Raw genomic sequence first — 21,283 nt, 5'->3', positions numbered from 1 at the left:
ATTTCCCAATTTGCTTAATTATACCAACTTTCCCCAAAAATTCAACAATGTCTTTCCAGTGGACTGACAAAATAAGTAGTAGTGCTGCCAGTGCAACTTCTGCTTCCACTTCCAGCAGTGGGCATTTTTCAGATTTGCTTACTTTTGAAACATTTCATTCTGATTTCCCCCAAATTGGACACCACAACCTCTGTACCCTGCGGGGGCTGGAACAGCACCTCGCCGCCTGTCTTCCTGCCATTTCACTGCCTCTGACGTTAAGTTTCCCACTCTAGGCCCATTCTATTCATATATTTCATCTATGACTAGGTTCTCTCATTTTATTCTTCCATATTTTCACGTTTCTGTCTTCTTAATTGTGTGCATTTGCCATCATTTCACAATGGCATTATTAAAACGTCATTGTGTCCAAAGAGCAAGTGAAATGGATGTCTTCTTTTTTGAACAGATTTTCTCCTTAGATCACTGCTTGTGTTTGTGAAGTTCCAACGTTAGAATTGCCTCAGGCCAGTTTTACAGTCTGAAACTCTGAGAAGTTTCCTCTGAGTCCCTCCATGGTGGACAGGTCTCCTCCAAGGAGGGAGACTGCCTTCAGTGAATCAGACAGTTTCACTTCAGGAGAAGGGACATTGCTTCCCTACAATGAATATTTTCCATTGTCTAGAAGACAAACCAAACCAAAGAGAAGTGCATTCTGGGAAGTAACCTCGCCAGTGTTTCTGACCATAAAGCCAGTTTTGGAAACTGCAAGATTATCCCCAGCAGGGGTCCAAACACAGCCTAAAGATGCAAAAGATCAGTATCCCTATGTTATCTGTAACATCTATAAATTGTGAACACTTATTTTCATTCTGGAGTCATACTTTGTGCTGAACCATGGAAAGCAAAAATATCATTTAAAATCTTAAATCATAAGCTATTAGAGAGGGGTAAAAGAGTTCCTTTGTGTTAGGATTTCTTCTGTCTGAAGGAATGAAGAGCAGTTGCCTCTCCCTGACATAAATAGCTCTTATATAATGCATTGGGGGGGGGGGGGTAACTTTAGGACAAAATATAATTACCTCCCCTTTCCCCCCAGGCATGAAATTTGGAACATAGAAATAACATTAACAGATTAATAGATTGTTACCAAAGAAAGGTGGATGGCATTTTTGTGTCTTGGGTAATTTTAAGTGAGAGAAAAGAATATGAAAGGGATAGATTTGATGCTTTCTTCTTTCATATTTCACCAATTTTTTTCTCTTTGCAATGTAATTCACAGTTCTCGGTTCTCAGACTTTTACCTTTGTTCATGAATTGAAAATGTTTTAAATTTTGTTCTAAAATCTAGATTGAGTTTCAGAATTCAGCATGGAAGAAAGGACTATTGAAAACCATTTTCTTTTTTTTCTCCTAGGGGAGGGCTTTGGAAAGTAGGGGATATCGAATTCCCAAATCAGTTTTATAAATAATTGACAGAAAGTCTGTTGTCTTCTCTGGCTAGGCTGTTGTGTCTTATTTGTGTGTTTGTAGTAATCTACAAGTGGTTCCCTGATAAAGTTAACACTTAGTTAATTACTCTGAGCCTTGACAGGTCCTATAATTGCCACTTGGATCACAAACATTTGATACTTGTCTTGGGTAGAATTTGTTGAGACCTAAAGAAGTAAGCTCTTGATGGATGGGAAGCAAACCAAATAAATACAGTATTTTATGTTCTTTTAATTCAGGGCCAAGTGGATTTGGATGAAGTGTTTATTTAGTTTGCTGGCTGTTTCAAGATGCTGTGGTGTATTGATTCCTTTTATTACTAGCAGCCGTTTAACCTGACCTCTTCCAGATCCAGTATTTTAAAAGCCATAAATTTTAACTTTACTTATGAGCAAAGGCTGAATTGCTGTGAAAGCCTTTTTATTAGTTGAGCTCCACCAATCTCGATGCTCTTATGTCACCGCTGGCAACAGTATTTAGGGCTTCTTAAATTGGAGTGGCTGCTGGACTGCTGGGGAGGGGCAAAGTCAGCAAAGCAAAGCTGTAAACATTTTGGAGGGTGTAGGATTCTATGATGGAATCTCAGACAGGTGCAGGAAAGGCGGGCAGGCCTGAAGACAAAAGCATCTGGTTGATGGTGCTAAATAAACATCTGCTTTAGCAACAGAGGTACTGAATACTATTTGGAAAGTGAAGAACAGAGTATAACCAAAGAGCAGAGTGGATCCAGAGGTCAACTCAGGAGAATACTGCATATACATTCTCTGATCTTCATGTCCCAAGGTTCCAGGAACACCCTTAATATACTAGAATTATAATAAACCAAGAAATTCACTTTTTTTCCCCTAAGCTAGGAAAGTATATGCTTTATATCAAAGACTATTGGTACAAGATCTAAGAGACTTTCTCTGGAATGTAATGCTTAAATTTTCCAAGACATCATAATCTGCCTTCTGAGCACAGGCAACTGTCTTTATCTTAACCAGAAAGTCAAAACCATTTCATCTTCATATGGCCCAATGATGAACCTCCTGGCCATTTTGTTTGTACTTAAATGGCTTATTTTTCTATAAAATAAAAAATAAGAAAATTATAGAATATAATTTTTAATTAAAGAATTAAAAATATTAGTTGTCCCTGAAATGCATGAGTAGGTAACAATGCCTTCTATTTGAAGTGAGGACAAAAGGAAACTAATTCCCCTGTGTGGCTTCATAGTTGTAGCTTATGCACACCAGTGGCTTTGGTACACTACATAGAAAATTTCCCAACAGATTTCTAATTATCAAGGATATTTGTTTAAACAAATTTTCTTTTCTCAACCCCTAGACCTCTTTTTATTTGATCATGCAGCACAACTCTAATACTGCATTAGTGAAGTTATATAAGCAAAGAATTATCATTTCACTGTAGGAGAAAAATCCAAGCTAGAAAGGAAAAAACTCATATTGAAATAATTTACATATAAACATCTACAACAAAGAAGAAATACTGAATGAGAACGCTTCCCCTCTCCATCTACACTTTATATTTCTTTCTGGAGGAAAATAATCCAAAATGATATCTGTTTGAACTAGGTTGGTTATTTTAACCTTCCAGATCTCTTTGTTTTTTTTTTTTTTATTTTTATTTGTTTTAAACAATATTGTGGATTGAATCCAGCGTCTCACACATGCTAGGATGCTAGGCAAGTATTCTACCTCTGAACTATATCCCCACCCCCCATTTTCATTCTTGATGATAAACTACTCAAACCCTTACCCTACCTATGGCCAGAAGCTCTGCCCTAGAATTTTAAGAAGCCAGATGTTCCTATTAATTCAAGTGATTCTTTCAAGTTGGCCCTTAATATTTGTCTCCTTTTCATGTATTTCAGTGGCTTAAATAAGAAAAGCAAAACATATTTAAATTTCTTGCTGTCAAATTGTTTCTCCAAATCATGTTTCTTAAATTACCGAAATAGAAGAAACTTTCTTAATAATTTGAGGAAAAAATCAGGGATAAAACATCAGAATTTTACCATCTTTTAGTTTAAAAGAAAATTGCCTGAACTCTACTAGAGTTAGGTCCCACACTGCTCCAATCACTATTTGGTCTCCATATAAAAACCAAGGTCTTCAGAATGTGAGAATTCTTACCTGCTACAGCCAGACACTTTTCTTTAGCATTTTAAGAAACCACATATTCTTATTAATTCAGTTTCCTCAATCCAATTCAATTCACTAAACAACAGCAAAATGTTTACAGTGTTTTCTTTTTCTACAGACTTGTTTGAATAAAAATGGAGCTGAACATTGTTATTACCTAAACCATCATCTGATGGATATTCTATATCATACCCTCTTTAGTAACCATGCATTCAACATTAAAAAATAATGATAATTGTAGTAAAAATACACACAACAGAAAATCTAGCACCTTAGCTACTTTTTAAGTGTACATTTCAGCAGAGTAAATACATTCACATTGTTGTGCATGAGACTTTAAACCTAACGTTCTAATAAATTCCACTTTTCCCTGCAGTCAGGCAGCCTCCTTTCCACCCACAGCAGCTGTTGTGTTTGATGATCTTGGACAGAATGTTCCCCTCTGCACGCACAAGAGGGAAAGCAGTCCTTACCTTGGGGAAGTTACTCAGATTTCTAGAAAAACTTTCCGTAAGGTTGGCTGTCATGGTGTGAATTAAAAGGTTATGTCAGAGGTTAAACTATGCAATTAAATCAAGAAAGCAGATTATTCTAGTAGCTGACATTAACTTTTGAAAAGAGACAGGATTAGCTGTTCTTAGTCACATACAAAGCGAACAAAGGAAAAAAAATTATTTCACCAACTACTTCCCTTGAAAGAAAATCGTACCATCTTAGACCTCCAATTTTTCAGCTTAATTCAGTTACTTCATGAGGCTCATTATCCTCTTCCAGATTTGCACGCAGTGACTGATGCATTGTGACGGGTTGTTTTTGTTTTCCTGCTTTAAAAAATATTCCCTCCTTCCCTAAATAATTATCTGCAAATTAACCTTTTTCTCTTACCAGAATATTTGTTGGGATGGAATACAGAAAATAGAAATGCGTAAGCAAGACTCTTTAGACAGGAGATAAATCCTTTGAGGCCACAAGGGTATCATTTATTAGATGATGGCTGCAGTCCACTAAATGGGCCCCTTTTGACCTGAAAGAGTTAATGCTCTATTGAAAGTGTCTGGATTGTCCCCAGTTTTACTCCCTTGGAAGGCTCTGACCCATTAATGGCAGTAATAATAATAATAGAAAACAATCCTGCTTTGCCTCCATTACTCTGAAACCGTTAATGGTATCCTAATGTTTTTTATTCTTTAAGTGTAACTGAAAACTGACATTCTCCTCAGCTAACATTTCAAATGTAGTATGTTTTTTCATTACCATTTTTACATGCCGTGCAGGATGCTGAGTAAGGACTAAGGCAGAGGCTTATAATTGGTCTTTTAAATCATCATAAACATTTATTTTTTTCCCCCATGGCTATCTCCAGTGCCAATAACTCAGTCATCAGATGATGGAAAAAAAAAAACTATTTAATGATGCATCACAAGCTCCTTCCTAAACTCTTACCCAGAACAAGGGAAGGAATATAAAGATACAGCACATTGTTTGCTCTAAAGTTGATTTTAAAATAACAGAAACAGCTTTTTTTTTTGGGGGGGGGGGGCGGTAGTATTAGCAGTGAATGGAATGTTCCCTTCTTTTTCTGATATAAATGATTTTTAGAAAATCCTGTGTTTTTATATCTTTATCATAAGTAATTATGAAGGGTAAAGTAGGGCTCTTCAGTGTAGGGGGTGGAAATGGGGCTTCTGTTTTGGGAGACTGACGTTTATAAAAGGGGATCATGGAACCACTTGGGGCTGCTGTGAGAATGTGCAGAGCCTGTCACATAAAAAATTCCAAATAAAAACTAGATGTTGTCGTTGAACAAGAATAAAATGTCCCTCCTAATTTGGGGTCCTTAGGTAATACACACTCAGGTGAATTCTACTTAATATATGATAGGGTTGGAAATCCCTTACCTGGTTCATTGTTCCAGTCCTAAACAGTGTATTTTGTCAATGTGTTTGAACCCAAGGTCACAGACTTGAATCTTTTTGTTGTCAGTAGGATCCACACAAACCTAGCCATCTGTCCATAAGGGCCTTCTTGGTCTAGTCCCATCTACCCTGCATAACCCATTTCTATACCCCATCCCCAGCTCCCCATCCCCTGAGAATACTCTTCAGTGGGCAAATTGGTGGGCTGTTGCCCCACAGCAGGCCCCTGCTCTCACTGTCTTGCACTCTGACCCCAGGGCATCTCTGTCTGATGCTGCCTGTTTTGCAGGTGTCCAGCCCAGACTTTTATCCCTTTGATTCCCAGCACATATGTTGATGCTTCCCACCTTGATTTGGGAGTCCTCTTGAGTTCTGCACTTTGATTCTCATATAGATCATTTGTTCCTTGAGAGCAGGAGTTCACAAAGACACACCCTTTCTTTTTTGATCAGTTAGCACAGTGTCTATGATATATGTGGAGGAAAATGCCGCCTTTTATCCTATTAATGTGCCTAAGTTGAATGGCTGCTGCTATTTTTATCATCATCATTTTTTTTCATTATTCTGCTTTTCTGATCAAGAAACTGAAGCCCACAGAAGGTAAATAATTAACCAGGACCCTAAGTCTTTCAATTCCAGTTCCACACTAAAGAAGTGTCCTGTGTCGAAATCTTTTAAAAATAAATATTTTTAGTTGTAGATAGACACAATAACTTTATATTATATGTTTGTTTGTTTTTTTTTTATGTGGTGCTGAGGATCAAACCCAGTGCCTCACATGCACTAGACAGGCACTCTACCACTAAGCCACAACCCCAGCCCCAAATCTTTGTTGTTAAACACTCCAGACTACATTTAGTTCATCTCTTCCTTAGAATTGATTTGTAGAAAAGCTAATTCACAGTTGGTGCACAAGTTTCTCTGAAAGAGAAGCCTGCAACAAACATGCTAACACAAAGCAAACCATTCTCTAGAAACAGACGCCCCTCTCTGTGAGGCAAGTGTCTCCCCTCACAGTGTGAGGTGTCTGTAGAGCAGCCAGGGGATTATTATGGGAGCAGTGGGCCTTCAAAGTGATGTCAGGTTTGCTTTTATATCTCCAAAATCCAGAACAATGTATTTAGTCAGTGTAATTGTAGATAGGTAGTCTGAACCCCTGGTCAACCATAGCAAGAAATGATTTTACTTACATTTCAGAAGCCGTTCTATTTTTCTGAATTGTCTAACAATTAGTCGTATGTCTGTAGATGCTTCTAATGATGTAGAGAATGGTCCTCTCTCTTCACAAAGAGGTCAGGGGTCAGGCCAAACAGATCAATTTAATAAAACCATTCTCAATGTTGTGGAATCTGTCAGTCATAAACCTCACGAGGCATAGACCAGAATAGAACATGCCTGTGCATAGAGAGGGTCAGATGCACTTTTTACGGGTGATGTCAGCTCTGTACTCACCATCCCTTCACCAACTATGTTCCCTGCTCCCTGAGTGCCTGTCAGACCTAAGTAGAAGCAAGTGGTGATAATATGGATCATTATGTGAATGAGAGTTTGGACAATAGGTATTAACTCAAGACCTTTTAGACCACAACTGAAAAGAAATCAATTTCAAACTGGCTTTTGCAAAGAGGATAATTTGTTGACTTGTGCAACTAAAACGTTCAGAGGATCACCTTCACAGAGACATGGCTGGACCTGGTCTCAATGCGGATACTCTTTAGGTTCGGATTCCCTCTGGACTTCATTCTTAGGGAAGTGCAAGATGGCTACCACCAACTCCAGGTTTATCCTCCCAGTAACCCCAGCAATAAAGAGGATGGCTTCTTCCTGGTAGCACTACTAGAGTTTGTTCTAGTTAGCACCGTCCTATCCCTGGACCAAATAGGGTCATGAAATCCACTAGTCACAGGCGCATGGGATGAGAGGGAGGCATAGCACCCCAAAGAAAATCAGGATGCTCCTTCCAAAAAGAGTAGAGGAGGCTGGGTAGGAAAAAAAAAAGATGGATGTCAACACCAGGGGGAGATAAAAGGGACAGTTTAGGCTAGCTCGTGAGTTGTGATGCTCTTCCTATTTCTCTCAGAGCTTCCCCCAAGGTAGAGAAAAGCAGTATTTACATGTACCCTGATCCTCCCCTGAAATCCAGCAAGAGTTTCAGTACAAGGCTGAACTGGGACTTCCCCAAGGGGAGGTTATTAATGGAAATATCACCTTCTTGTAACCTTGTTTCCCGCGGACAAGGACTCCTTAAGCTGAGTTATAGGGAAACTCCGGCATGTTGTCAGATTTCACAACAACATTAAGTGGGACTTCCTTTTCATATTTGCCACCTCATTTATTTTGTGTGTCCCCATGTTATTAGTTTTACTGCCCATTAATCATTATGTGTAACAAAATATGGTAAAGTATGCTTAAGAGGAGACAGTAAGGGGTCTGGCCATGGCAGTTTCAACTATGTAAGCCACTTCAAGGGGAAGGCTTGGGTGACAGGCAGTACCACCTGTCCTATCCACTCCAGGACACAAGCCATGAGCACTTCATGCCTCCCTGGTGGACTGGGACATGTTTCTGCAACCTTTCCCTACTGTCAGAGAAAGAACTGGGGAGAACAGGCCTGTCGTTCATTGCGAGGAGAGAGGACTAACCACGCTAAAACTGTTTTTGAAGAAATTATTTCACAAAAGCCTGAAGTTGAAATTGTAAAAAGGAAGAAGCCTAAAATACATAATGTATATTAGGAGGAGATGAGTTCATTGCCATAAAATATAGTAGTCTCTCTTTAATTTATCCTATATCTATATATTGCTTCTGAATTTCTCAAAATACCATACTGTATTTGGTTTTCTGTTGCTCCCTGATTTGGAAGCAGCTTTGGAACTTGGTAAGGAATAAAGGTAGGAAGAGCTTTGAGGTAAATGCTAGAAAGAGCCCTACACTGCTGTGGATGGACCTTTTTAGGTGATTGTGGTGAGTACTCAGGAAGAAAGGAGGGCAGCTGTAAAGACAGCCTCATTCATCCTAGAGAATACCCAAGGAATCCTGAACAGAACGTTAGAGGAAATATGAGCTACAAAGGGCCACTTTGATGAGCTCTCAGAAGGAAATGAGGAACATGTTATTGGAAACTAGAGAAAGGGACATTCTTGATGTAAAGTGGCAAAGAATGTGGCTGAATTATTTCTGTGTTCTATTTTGTGGGAGAGAACTTGTAAATGATAAACTTGGCTATTTAGCTGAAGTTATTTACAAACAGCGTTGAAGGTGCAGCCTGGCTTTTCCTAGTTGCCTTAAATGTAAGGAGAAATGAGAAGGGTGTGGTCAAGCGAATGTTTGGTAAGGACATTGGTATGGCTCAGCCATCTCAACAGATGCCAGGAGCAGGTCTCCAAGACAGTGGAAGAATAACCCTGAAGGCATTTCAGAGATCACCAGGACCACTCTTCCTGCCACAGGCCCAGTGTGGAAGTGCCCTGGGAATAGGTCCTTTCAAAGGAGGGACTTTAGGTGCCCTAGGACCTCAGCATGTTGTCCCCACACTCAAACACCGCTAGTTTGGCTCCCCATACTCTAGAACTAAATTCTCCTCGATGGATGCTCACTCTAGGGTATATTCTCATTAGTTATGTCATCCTGCCCTTTCTCCCTTCTTTCTAGTTCTCTCTCATTATGAACATGCAGTTTAATATGGGTCAGATAAATTGTATATGATGTGACCTTTTTTTATAAGAACACAATACACTATAATGCAACAAGCAATGCTAGTTACTATTACACTTCTTCCATTCCTCTTAGGGACACCCACTTCTTGAGCCAAAAAAATTCTCAGGAAACACTGGTTGCTGACTTGATTGGTGCTTAAGATCTTAACATTAAATAGAAGCCTCACTTAAAGTATGCCTATGAAGAAATTGTGATTCACACTAATAAAAGACAAAATAAAAAGTCACTTTCTGTCAGTTATAGGAAGAACTCAGTAATTGAGAATTTGAGGACTTTTTTCCAAGTATAATCAGGTATAAAAGGTAGAGAAATATTCAAAAAGTAGAAAAATCATGTTTGACCCTAAAAAATATATGTGCCCATTCTATACATGTAAAAATATCTTCCTGTGGGTACCTTCCAGGATATCAATCACACTTTGACCTTTTAGTTATGCTAATGTATTTAAAGAAATGTATTAGGATTCTTTATTGTAAGTTGAGAGCACTGTAGTATACAACCCACATAAAGACATAAATCATCCAGAAATCGAAAGCAAAAGAAAGATAAGCTGTTGAAGCAAAACATACAAAGGATAAAAGGGAAAAAAAATCCGTGGAGCAGCCTGTATTGAGAGGGAAAGCTTGTTACCAAGCTATTCCTGAAGGAGCCGGAAGACAAATGAAGGTGTTCTTGTCAGCGGACAAAACTAAGACTATTTAATGTGCACATAAGGTGGAAATGGCAGAAAAGGTAATATACAAAGAGAAGTTAAGTGAAAGGAATGACTCGTATTAAAAAAAAAGGCGAGGTGTAGAGAAGATGAGTGAGTAATTATAGGCAGAGTCGAAATGATTAAATGGGATGCAGAAGAGCCTCAGGGTTATATTATCAAGGAACAGGCAGCTCTATGAGGGCAATGAGGAAGGAAAGAGGCTGTGCAGTGTGTTTCTCCAGGTAAGGAACATCTATAGATCTTATCTCACAGGTAGGGAAATTTGCCACCATAGTCCGTTTATTCTACCTTCAAATGAGTCTTTTCCCCCACTACTTTAATGATAAAGCAGGGTTTTCTTTGAAGTCGCCACATTTCCCTTCTAGGAACCAATGCTGTTTACCTAATACTTCAGTCTGTTATTATTTTGAATGCAAATCTAACTTCTTTGTTTGTTTTAATTTCAGTAGAGTTTTTCTAACACAGAAAAAAAAAATGAAAATGAGATTAAAGCAAACCAGTCTATTAGGAATGGGATTGCCTTGAGTTTTTCATCTGTTTTAATAGACATTGTTATATATATTTCATCTATTTATCCCCCTAAGTGTAACCACATAATCAATTTTCTTATCTGTAAAATAGAGAAGAAAAGGGGAATATTTTTCTTATTATCATAAAAAAAATTTTGGCTTAATAAATTCACTCTTCATTACATTTATTGGACATAATTTGAGTCCAGGAAAGAAACCTAAACATGGCCTAAGATTTTTGACTTTCACTTATAAAAGAAGAATTTTTAGTAAAGAAAATTAAAGTGTGATCAATCCTTGGCAAACATTTGAAGACACTTGGAGGGTCATGCCCATACTCATAATCAAAGAATTTATTTGCTCACATAATCTTCCCATATTTTCTCTGGATATTTTCACTTTAAAATAGACAGTGTTTGGAGACAGAGTAGGGGAGATTATGCAAATGTATGAATCTTAATGAGAAGTTCATTATTGAACATTTTGACATGAATTTCAGGAAATGATAAAAGACTCTGGGATTTATGAGACTTAAAAGAAAAAAAAAAATCTGCTCTTAGAGAACTTGGAAATTGCCAGTAGAAGAACTGAGACCCAAATGACAGCAGATAATGTAAAGCCAGATTGCATTATGCCCTATGGTAATGACTAGGAAACAGGGCACTGTGATAAGCTTGGAATGATGATCAATATTTGGAATACTGAGATAGGCAAGAAGGTAATTAGGCCCATTATGGACACAGTTAGCACAGATAACATAATTTGGGAAATTATACATTTGGATATTATGGGGAATTTTATTCAAGGCTAATGGATCTGCAATGATATCTATTAAAGCACATAAGATGTTTTGCCTCTAGGGAATCTACTAAAAAAAAATCAAATATACAAAATTTTCAGTAAGTATGATCTAAAATGAAAAGACAAAGTGGAATATGTTGGAGAATAAAATGGCGTTGTGACTTCCTACTTGAAATTTATAGTAATTTTTCATTCAAAGAGTTTTAAAGCTATTAATTTCACATCACAACTCCCCATGAAGCAAGTAAAGCACTTCTATTGTGTTTGTCCAAGTTCATTGCTCATAATAAGGCAAGGCCCAACTGGTAATGAAAGCAGGTTATCTTGACAAATGCCTGGCCTTCTCAGGTTTCATACTGTGACCCCTGGATATCATTACAATCATTTTGATCCCTAATTTACTGCTGAGCACAATCCCTTTATTTTAGAAGAAGGGACTCTAATTTTCCCTAAGCACCTTGAGGGCCATTAGTATTATTGAAATGTGCAAATTAATACGTTATTTATTGTTAACCTACAGACATATATACACATATACAGAGAGGAAGAGAAAGAGAGAGAGAATTATATTTGTTAATTATCAAGCTCTAACTGGGGGGAAAAAAAGTTGCCACATATCTGAAAGTGAATATCTTCTCCAAAAGAATTCCTTATTTTTTTAATAAGGATGTATTGGAAGTAATTTCATCAATAATGGAAGATCCAATTACTGGTCTTCTGGATTAAGGCATTCTTTTATTGCAAGATTTTAATGGTAGAGTGGTAAGTTCAAACATTGCCAATGAAATCTCAGACTAATTAAATGATTATAGCCTAAGGGGAAGGGCAACGGAGACTCCACTATTAATCTTACCAAGAATAGCCTCTATGTGTGATGAACGGATGAATATATATACCTTATTTCAGAAGGAAAAAAATATATATAAGGAGTTGTTTTAAAAATGATCAGTTTAATTTCTGAATAAGAAGGAAGGATAACATTGCATTATAAAGTCCTTTCAGCTGCTTGTGGAAGGCATGGACTGCAGTGATGAATTGAACCCAATCAGTTTCATCAGGAGTTCATTTATTCAGATGTTTAGAGGTGGCACAAAAGTAACAGTGACAATAATGATCACCAGTACTTAATGAGAACTCAGTAGGGTCCAGGCATTCTGGCTTGTCTCGCCCTCATTTTACAGATAGGGAAACTAAGGCACAGAAGGTTAGTAACTCAAGAGGTAATTGCAGAGGAGTGTTTGGAATTCTACAGCCTCTCCTTCACTGTTAGCCACCAGCCTCCGAACAGTTCTATTTTCTGTTACCCTGCTCACCTGCTTGTAGGAAACCAGTGGCAGCTCTCAAATGGAAGACGGGTACAGGAATCCAAGGTAGAGGCTGACATCCAAACGTCCTCCAGGAAGCACTGCCTGTTGCCTGGCATGTTGAAATGGGGCTTTCTGCTAAAGGCTGGGACAGCAGTTTCTCCGTGTTTTAAAAGTCTGTTTGGTAGCAGCACCTCTCCACCTGGACAGTAGCTCCCCACTGGACCTCTTCACACCTGTTTCATGCCTACAGGAAAAATGGAGGCACATCTCCTTCAAATTTATTTTTGCTGTGTGTGTGTGTGTGTGTGTGTGTGTTTTCATGTGTTTGTTCTTTTCATGACACTTTATTTTTCTGGAAGGAGACAAGTGGTGGGTGTCTGAGTATTGTTAGTTCTGAAATGTCAGACTTGACCTTGACATTGCCTTCCACACTATGGGGAAAGCCTCAGGGACCAAGTCAGTCCAGTCCTTCATTTGGGAACAGATGGAATCTTTAAAAGAGCTCTAACATCTTTAAAAATATATAGTTCCACAATATTTCCTTATGAGGCCTTAATATTAAGGGGAAATGTGGCATGTGACATTAAGGGCATTTTCATTATGCCATTTTGAGAATAATTTTTATCAGAACAGATCCTTCTTTTAGCACCCTTGATAATCACATCATTTGTTTTATGAAATTCATGTACGTCGAGTTAATGTTTCTGAGGGAAGAGTAAGTTTTTCTAGATCTTATAGAACATGAACACTGGCTATAGAAGTCCTAGTTTAAAATAAAAATTTTCTTATTCCTTGGCATTTGCAACTAACCTGAGCTGGCCTGGAAGTCATTTAATAGTCATATGCAGATTGCTTTTGTCAGCACTCAGAATGGGACAAGCAAATGCTTGAATTTGGACAAGGTCCATCCTGTGACAAATAACATGTCAACCATTTTCAATATTGCATCAACTACAGATGAAAATGTGGAGTCATATTTTGGGGTGACTTCCATGAGATTAAGTGGCTGAGGTTTTGAATTTGAAAAATGACTCACTTAATAGTATTCCTTGAAGGAGATCTCTACTTTTAGAGGGAGCTTGAAAAACTATGATTTGTGTAAATAGGGAGGCTAGAAATAGAAAATGAATCTTTTCATTACAAAAACCTGTAAATTTTCCAATGTATTGTCAACCTAAACTGAAATTGATGAGAGTAGGAGTAGGAAAGAGGGATTGAATGGACAGCAGTTTCTCCATGCTTTAAAAGTCTGTTTGGTAGCAGTACCTCTCCATCTGGACAGTAGCTTCCCACTGGAGCTATTATTGTACTGCACAAAATTTTTTCATAATAAGGAACTTTTATTCCAAATATTTTTTTTAATTTAACACTGATGCTGAGCAATAGACATAATAATCCTTCCCACAGCTGGTATCTTTGACCTACGGTCAAAGCCCTCCAACATATAAGGACATGTGGGACCCTGGTGAAGGTTCATGTCACAGTACCCTTTCACTTGGAGATAATTAAATGTGTTCATTGTACCTATAAGTCCTTATAAGGATCTTCCTGGTTGGGGTTCTTCTTTCCAATGTCAATCTCTCTTCCACAACTACTTCCTGGCTCCATAGGAATAAATCAAATTTTTTTTCCAGGCCAGAAAAATCCCTGAGTTCAACCTTGGACTCAATCTGTCTTTTTGCTTTTAAATTTACTAGGTATTACCTCCAATAGCACTGGGTTGTAATGTCGCCCAACTTCAGTTAGGGTGCTTCTCATTTGGAACTACTACTTAAATAAAGTGAATTAATCACCAGCTCTATTAATCCTTCAAAATCCATGATTCCGTAATGCTCGGTTTGCTTAGAGTGATTCACTGTATTTGCTCCTTCTCAGACGTGACTTCTTGCTGAGCTTTAGGTTAGTTCCTTTCAGACAATATGCCTTGAATCTTGGATGATTTATTCACTTTCAAGTTCCCTGGAATTTACCACTAAAGGTTGACGTGAATGCTCATAGTTTGGACTCAATATAATCTTCTGAATGGCAATTAATAAATAAAAGATGGTTACTATTGTTGACAGAGGATCCCAGCTTTCTCAGTTTTTCTCTTCATGTTTTAGCCAAACTTCATGTCAGACACCCCTAGGGGTGATGGTAGAAAATATTTTTCGTTAATGCCAGTGCTTTTTTTGTTATCTCAGTACCTCCAAACTCCGATGTTGCCCTGTATTTTCTTGTCAGAAATGATCTTATTCACTTTCTGCTTCTTCAATTCACCCTCTTTCCTGTGAATACGAGAAACATAGCTCTTTCTGGATTTAAGAGCAACATTTCCTTAATATTTGTGCTGCAAGTAACACCTGAAAGATGTCCCCAAAATTTCTTAGGTTTTTGTTTTCTTTGCTTGGTCTCATTTCTGTCACTTATCGAATACGCAGTGTCACCTCTAAAATGTAGTGTTCATCGTCACTGTGTATATTATTCAAAGTGTGAAGTTGCCTCCTGGAAGTTCATGACATAACCATAAAGCAGTATCCAATTTTTGTAGTTTGCCTGCTTGACTAGGCTCCAGAGATAATCTAGGCTATCATTCTCATTTTAGAAGTGAAGAAAATGTAGTCCAATTTAAGTAGTTTCACCATAATCAGGTAGAGAGCAGAGACCGAACCCACCTTTAGGAAGTGAGGCACTTGATACCTAACAGAACAGCAGGAGTTTGGCTGCCTTTGGTCAGTTCCCAGTTGGGATGCTTATTAAGTGTTGCTTGAGGAAGTTATTTCAGTTTTCTCATCTGTAAAATGCTGACAGTTTTGCCAGTAGCAAAACTGTAAGAATTATCGAAATTTAATATAAGTGAAGCACTCATCTAGGGCTTGGCACATACTAAGGAGTCCATGCCTTGTTAGTTATCAGCATTATTGTCATTATTTTGACTACAGATATAAGAGTGTGTATTGTATTTGACTTTGCATGGATATATATATATATATATATATATATATATATATATATATATATATGCATTAGACCTTTGCTGTACCTCTTTTGTATTCCTGTGTTACCTAATGCAATGTTAGGCAACTAATAGTTGTGTTCATGTTAGTATTGGTAGTAGAAGCAAAAATAGTGATGATAGTAATGAAAGGTAGTACTGTTTATTGAGCCTTATGATGTATTAGGCATCAAAAGTAGGCACTTTATGTACATAATTCATAATAGGTGCTCAATCCATATTTATTGGAAAACTGCACTGTAGTTTGTTTCTAGAAATGCAAGCGTACCCTCTTGATGACAATAATCTCCCTCGTAACTGGAGGGGAACATGAGCTTTGGCCCAGGTGAACAGCTCTGAGTATAGAAATGAGAGCCTTGATGGGATTCCTTTCATCCTTAAAGTAATCCTTGAGCTGCTATATTTATATCATCTAATCTTGTTATTGGTAATTGGAAGACTGGATGGGAGTGGGAAGGGAGGTCAAGAAATAGAGTAGAAGGGAGCAGGTGCAGAGTGGGACAAATTATACAAATGAACAATAGTATATATCCCAAAACAGACGATTAAAGTTAAGTCATGTTTTATTTTCTCTGTTTTTTAATTTTATATTATATAAAAATACTGCCCCTTTCCTAGTTCCCAAATAGAAATACATTTGGAACAATAGTATGGACGCAGAAAAGTTGTTTCCTTTCTTATTTTGCTTTATTTATTTACAGACTGACTAAATTACATTGATAGCCACTAGGGAAAGGTAAAGCGTTCAATCACAAAAATTACAATTGCTAATGTTCCTTGATTTGCAGACACAATATGTTCCTTAATGATCATATAAAATAACTATGGTAATAATAAGATATACTGTGTGTGAGAGTGCCTGGAGTGGATACCAATAGAGAAGCACTCCTCAGGTCAGGTATTGTGTATGTGTATCTGGCAGTGTATGTGTGCACACACATATTGTATGTATGTACCACCATGCATTTAATCTCTGTGCATAGTAACAGCCTTTCAAATTCACATATGTGTGCATTGATAGACATGCAAAACAATTTCTATGTATAATATAGATGTAAGTATTCTCAAATCTTAACCACCACTTTAGAAAAAGAAATTGTGGCTCAGACTAGTCTAACCACTTATTCAAGTTCATAAAAAAAAAAGTGGCAAAGCTGGAATTGGAACCCAACCCCTACTCCTCTAACCCTGCTTTTTGAAGAAACCCAAACAGAAATTTCCTTGGAACTACAGTATTTCCATGATACCACACTGTCCCAGTATGGGAAGGGTGACCTTTTCCCCCTTTCTTTTACAGAATCTCCAAGCAAAGATTTTGGTCCAACTCTGGGCTTAAAAAAGTCCAGTTCCTTGGAGAGCCTGCAGACAGCTGTGGCTGAAGTCAGGAAAAACGAACTCCCCTTTCACAGGCCCCGGCCACACATGGTTCGCGGCCGTGGCTGCAACGAGAGCTTCCGAGCTGCCATTGACAAATCTTATGATGGACCCGAAGAATTAGAAGCTGGTAGGCCAATATGCTCCCTTAAGTGGTTTTTGCATCTCATTATCATCTGCAAATCATAGGCAAGAGTGTGCATTTAACTACAGAGAAAAATGATTTAAGGGTTACAATTATATTTTTGATATTAAAAGTAATTCATTTTCCTGATATGTTTTGCCCTTTGGCTTAACGAACATGGAATTGGAGAACGCAATATGCAATTTATTTTACAGTGCAAATGGTAAAGAAATGTTCTCCTCCGCTTTCCTACAAGGACCAACTGTCATTTACCCTTAGGGTAGGAGTACTAAGTGTGCATTTCTTGACATTCTTATTTGAGTCATTAAAAGCAGCATCAACCCAGGACTGACTGCATTAATTGAGTAGAAGCAGTTGGGTAATATTTGTACTCAAAAACCTCTCCTGGAAAGTCGCTAGCCCTGTTTGTTTCCCAGCAGGTGGGCTTTCTGAGCTGATCAAGGTTAACAAGCCAGCTTTCAGAAAGATTAGTGTTTTAGCACATTCAGGCCTTTCATAGGACTGGCTAAGCAACCAATGGACCCCCTCCCAGCCTCCTACCTTGCTTGAAGTAACCAGATTTAGGCAGTCTGTCTTCAAAGGGTACAAGTCCCCACATGCAAGGGTAGAACTCGCAGCACTTCTATTCATTCTTCTGTATTTTACATTTTGACTTTTCTTTATATACTAACCGTATGTGCCCCTGACCACGTGTATTGATTTTCTTTCTTTCTTTCTCTGTACAGATGGTCTGTCCGATAAGAGCTCTCACTCGGGCCAAGGAGCTCTGAATTGTGAATCTGCCCCTCAGGGGAACTCTGAGCTAGAGGACGTGGAAAATAAAGCCAGGAAGGTAAAAAAAACGAAAGAAAAGGAGAAGAAAAAGGAAAAGGGCAAATTGAAAGTCAAGGAGAAAAAGCGCAAAGAGGAAAATGAAGACCCAGAAAGGAAAATAAAGAGGAAGGGATTTGGTGCCATGCTGAGGTATGGGGCTGCTTTGAAGGCAGAGTTGCTTTTGTTTTGCTTGGTGAAATCACTCCTTTGTGTGCATTCAGAAACAAAGTGCAAGCTTTCCCTCATCTCCAGCTAAATACATAAAAAATCAAAACTGTGAATGTGCATGTGGCTTTTCCATAGAGGCTTCTGAGGCTTATAGTGATGACAGAAAACTGTCCCTACGTCCGATGTCAAAGAAAGGCCAATGCTTATTAGGGCACAGGCAATGCTGCAGCTCCATGTAATGGAGCTATCCATCTGCACAGGGAAGCAAGAGCTAGGAGTCCTTACCCATCATCTCCTTTGAATCAGGGTAGTCATGGTTGATGAACCTCATCCCACGGTGACACTAGGTGTATGGATAGCCAGGTCTCCAAGCATGGTATGGTCAGGACCAGAGGCACTGTGATGCAGCCTAGATGTCCCTGGGTTTGAATCCAAATGATCTGAATCCAGGACCCTCCACACACGAGCCACAGGGCTTCACCCACATTGCTTAACTTCTCTGAACCTTACTTTCAGAGTGAGGCTGGCACACCTGCCCTACTAATCCAGTGGGGTTGTGACAAGATTTCATATGCAGTGGGTTCTGTGGCTAGGCATGGCTCAGCAGGGCACAGTCAGAAAACACTTTTATTTCTTTTCCTATGGCTATTTTCAAAAATACCCTGTGGGGCTGTCTTCTCCACGTCTTGACTTCTCCGCTTTCTTGCCGATAGTTTTATGGTCACTTTCAGATAATAAAACAACGTCTTTGTCAGGGACTCGAACAACCAGTCCAATATAAACTGAAATTTTCCTCCTCTTTGCCCCTTGGACCTTGACCCCAAGGGATGACCCACAGTGTGGTGGGAGGTGGGATTCACCTTCTCCTCCCTGTCAGTCTCTATGACCAGGGGAAGGAGAAAGACGATATTAAACAAGAGTGAATTTTACTTAAGTTTTGTCCCTGGCCATCTGTGGCTTTTTATGGGCCACTTATGTGGATTGTTCAGGAAGCTCCTTACTATACCAGTTGCTGACTTCCCAAGGACCCCTTACACTTGCCACTGACCTCAGACAGTCAACCCCTGGCATCTCCTAACCCCAGCTGATAGACTTCTTAGACAGTGGCAATTTGAGATGGCTCAAACCAAATTGAAGTAGCATCTGCTTGGCCCACAAGAACCACTGCCTTCCCAACCACCAGATATTGCAAGAACAGCTTGTTCCTATGGCTCTCCTTTCTCCTCACTCCAACACGTTTCCAACCAGCCTCACATCTGCAGACCTCTCCAGAGCAAGTCAAGCTCCTGTCTTGGGTCTCCCCACCTACAACTTGATGTCAGCCTCTGTCAAGAATGATCTCATACCTGGGGGAAAGTCATTTTTGCAAGTCACAGTGAAACTCTGGGGATTTTCTTGTAGTCCCTTGCTTATTTTGTTGGGGTGAAAAGTAGAAGTACCCCCTTTCCATTGCTTTTTTTCCTCCTTTAATTTCTTATCAATTAATCTCTATACTTCTCTTGCATGAACTAAGGTGAATGATAGTATATAATAGTTGGTAAGCCAGATTGGTCACCTCTTATGAAATCCTTAAGTGATATCTCTCTTAAAAATTGCAGTTGGGCTGGGGATGTGGCTCAAGTGGTAGTGCACTCACCTAGCATGCGAGAGGCACTGGGTTCGATGCTCAGCACCACATAAAAATGAAATAAAGATATTGTGTCCACCTAAAACTAAAAAAATAAATATTTTTTTTTCTAAAAATTGCAGTTGTTAGTGGAGTGTGGTGGTGCAAGCCTGTAATCCCAGCTACTCTGCAGCTGAGGCAGGAGAATCATGAGTTCAAAGCCAGCCTCAGCAAAAACAAAACACTAAGCAACTCAGTGAGACCCTGTCTCTAAATAAAATACAAAATAGGGCTGGGGATGTGGCTCAGTGTTTGAGTGCCCCTGAATTCAATCCCTGTTACCAAAAAAAATTAAAAAGTTGCAATTGTCATATGGTACCAGATGTTTTCAGTTAGAGATCTTCAACTGACATTTTTAAACAGACAGGGAAGTTTCTCCCTCCCTCTCTCCTCCTTTCTTTTCTACCCCCTCCCCCCCTCCTCTCTCCATTCCTACCCTGTGTGTGTGTGTGTGTGTGTGTGTGTAAAAGTGTTAAGTGAACTTTAAGGGACACAAATGATACTGACAGCTCTGGGTCTTCCCATTACATTCCCAGTGCTCATAGAATGCTATTCCGGTGTCCTCCTGCTCAAAATATGCTGTGGTCCTGCTCGCACCTGGACTGAGGTCACTCCAGCAGGTCTGATTATCCATCTGATTATCAAAGAAAAAAATTTCAACAAATTGAGTTTCAAAGATCAAATTGGACCTTATTACCAACTCATGCATTGGGCAGCATTCTCACGGCAGAACTGAAAGGCACTTGTGTGAGCTGAGCAGAGGTGTGAGTTTTAACAACAGGAAAAACCTGAGAAAAGCAAAAACAAGAAATAAAAACTGAGTTGGTCATTTCAAAATTATTTTCCTTATAGGGTTTCAGCAGAGACTTCCTCATCACCCTGCTCACAATGAATAAACGTGTTTTGATGGGTTTCCGTGATCTCCCATTTGTTTTTGTTGTTGGTGGTGGGTTGATTGGTTGGTTTGGTTTTGTTTTTAAACTGGCCCATTTCTGAATTCATTTGGATCATGTGATTCCTAGTCTTTTGTAGCTCAGTGCAGGAACTCAGCCCAAAACAATGGCCTCCATTTTACTTTGAATGACCTATATCCCAATTTATACATAGGCATTAGTTTATTTTTCCCAGTGGTCTCTGTAGATTCAGTCTCTCCTTTTGCCACCTTGAATTTAAAATTTTCTCTTATTCTGAGTAATTATTATGGTTTTACTAAGTTATGGACTATGACTAAAGCCTCTTGGCGATTATTATAACCTGCAACTGCAGTATATTTAGACTCTGCATGTAGACTTCTGAGTTCAATCCTGACTCTTCTGTTTTTTGTCTTGGTAATATTGGGCAAATTATTTAACCTCTGTGCCTCAGTTTCCTCATCTGACAATGGAATAATAATAGAATATACCATTATTGTGATAATTACATTTGTTTAATTATATGTAACATGATTATAACTCTGCTAGGTAAGTAATAAACATCTAATAGTAAACATAACAGTGATCCCCTAAAGATGTCCATGTCCTCATCCCAAGTACCTGTGTGT

At 38.7% G+C, this 21,283-nt stretch overlaps 1 protein-coding gene across 1 annotated transcript in view; it reads left to right on the top strand.

The window, feature by feature from the left end:
- Window positions 1-21,283, top strand: part of Pard3b (par-3 family cell polarity regulator beta) — a 1,014,040-nt gene that overhangs the window by 682,648 nt on the left and 310,109 nt on the right. The window contains exons 17-18 of the mRNA XM_027941877.2: window positions 16,875-17,081; window positions 17,822-18,059. Coding sequence (XP_027797678.2) covers window positions 16,875-17,081; window positions 17,822-18,059 — 445 coding nt within the window. The remainder of the gene's footprint in view (window positions 1-16,874; window positions 17,082-17,821; window positions 18,060-21,283) is intronic.

Source organism: Marmota flaviventris, chromosome 11, assembly GCF_047511675.1.
Source record: "Marmota flaviventris isolate mMarFla1 chromosome 11, mMarFla1.hap1, whole genome shotgun sequence".
Classification (NCBI taxonomy): domain Eukaryota; kingdom Metazoa; phylum Chordata; class Mammalia; order Rodentia; family Sciuridae; genus Marmota; species Marmota flaviventris.
Note: the sequence above shows the minus strand (reverse complement) of the source record. Positions and strands in the feature narration are given on the sequence as shown.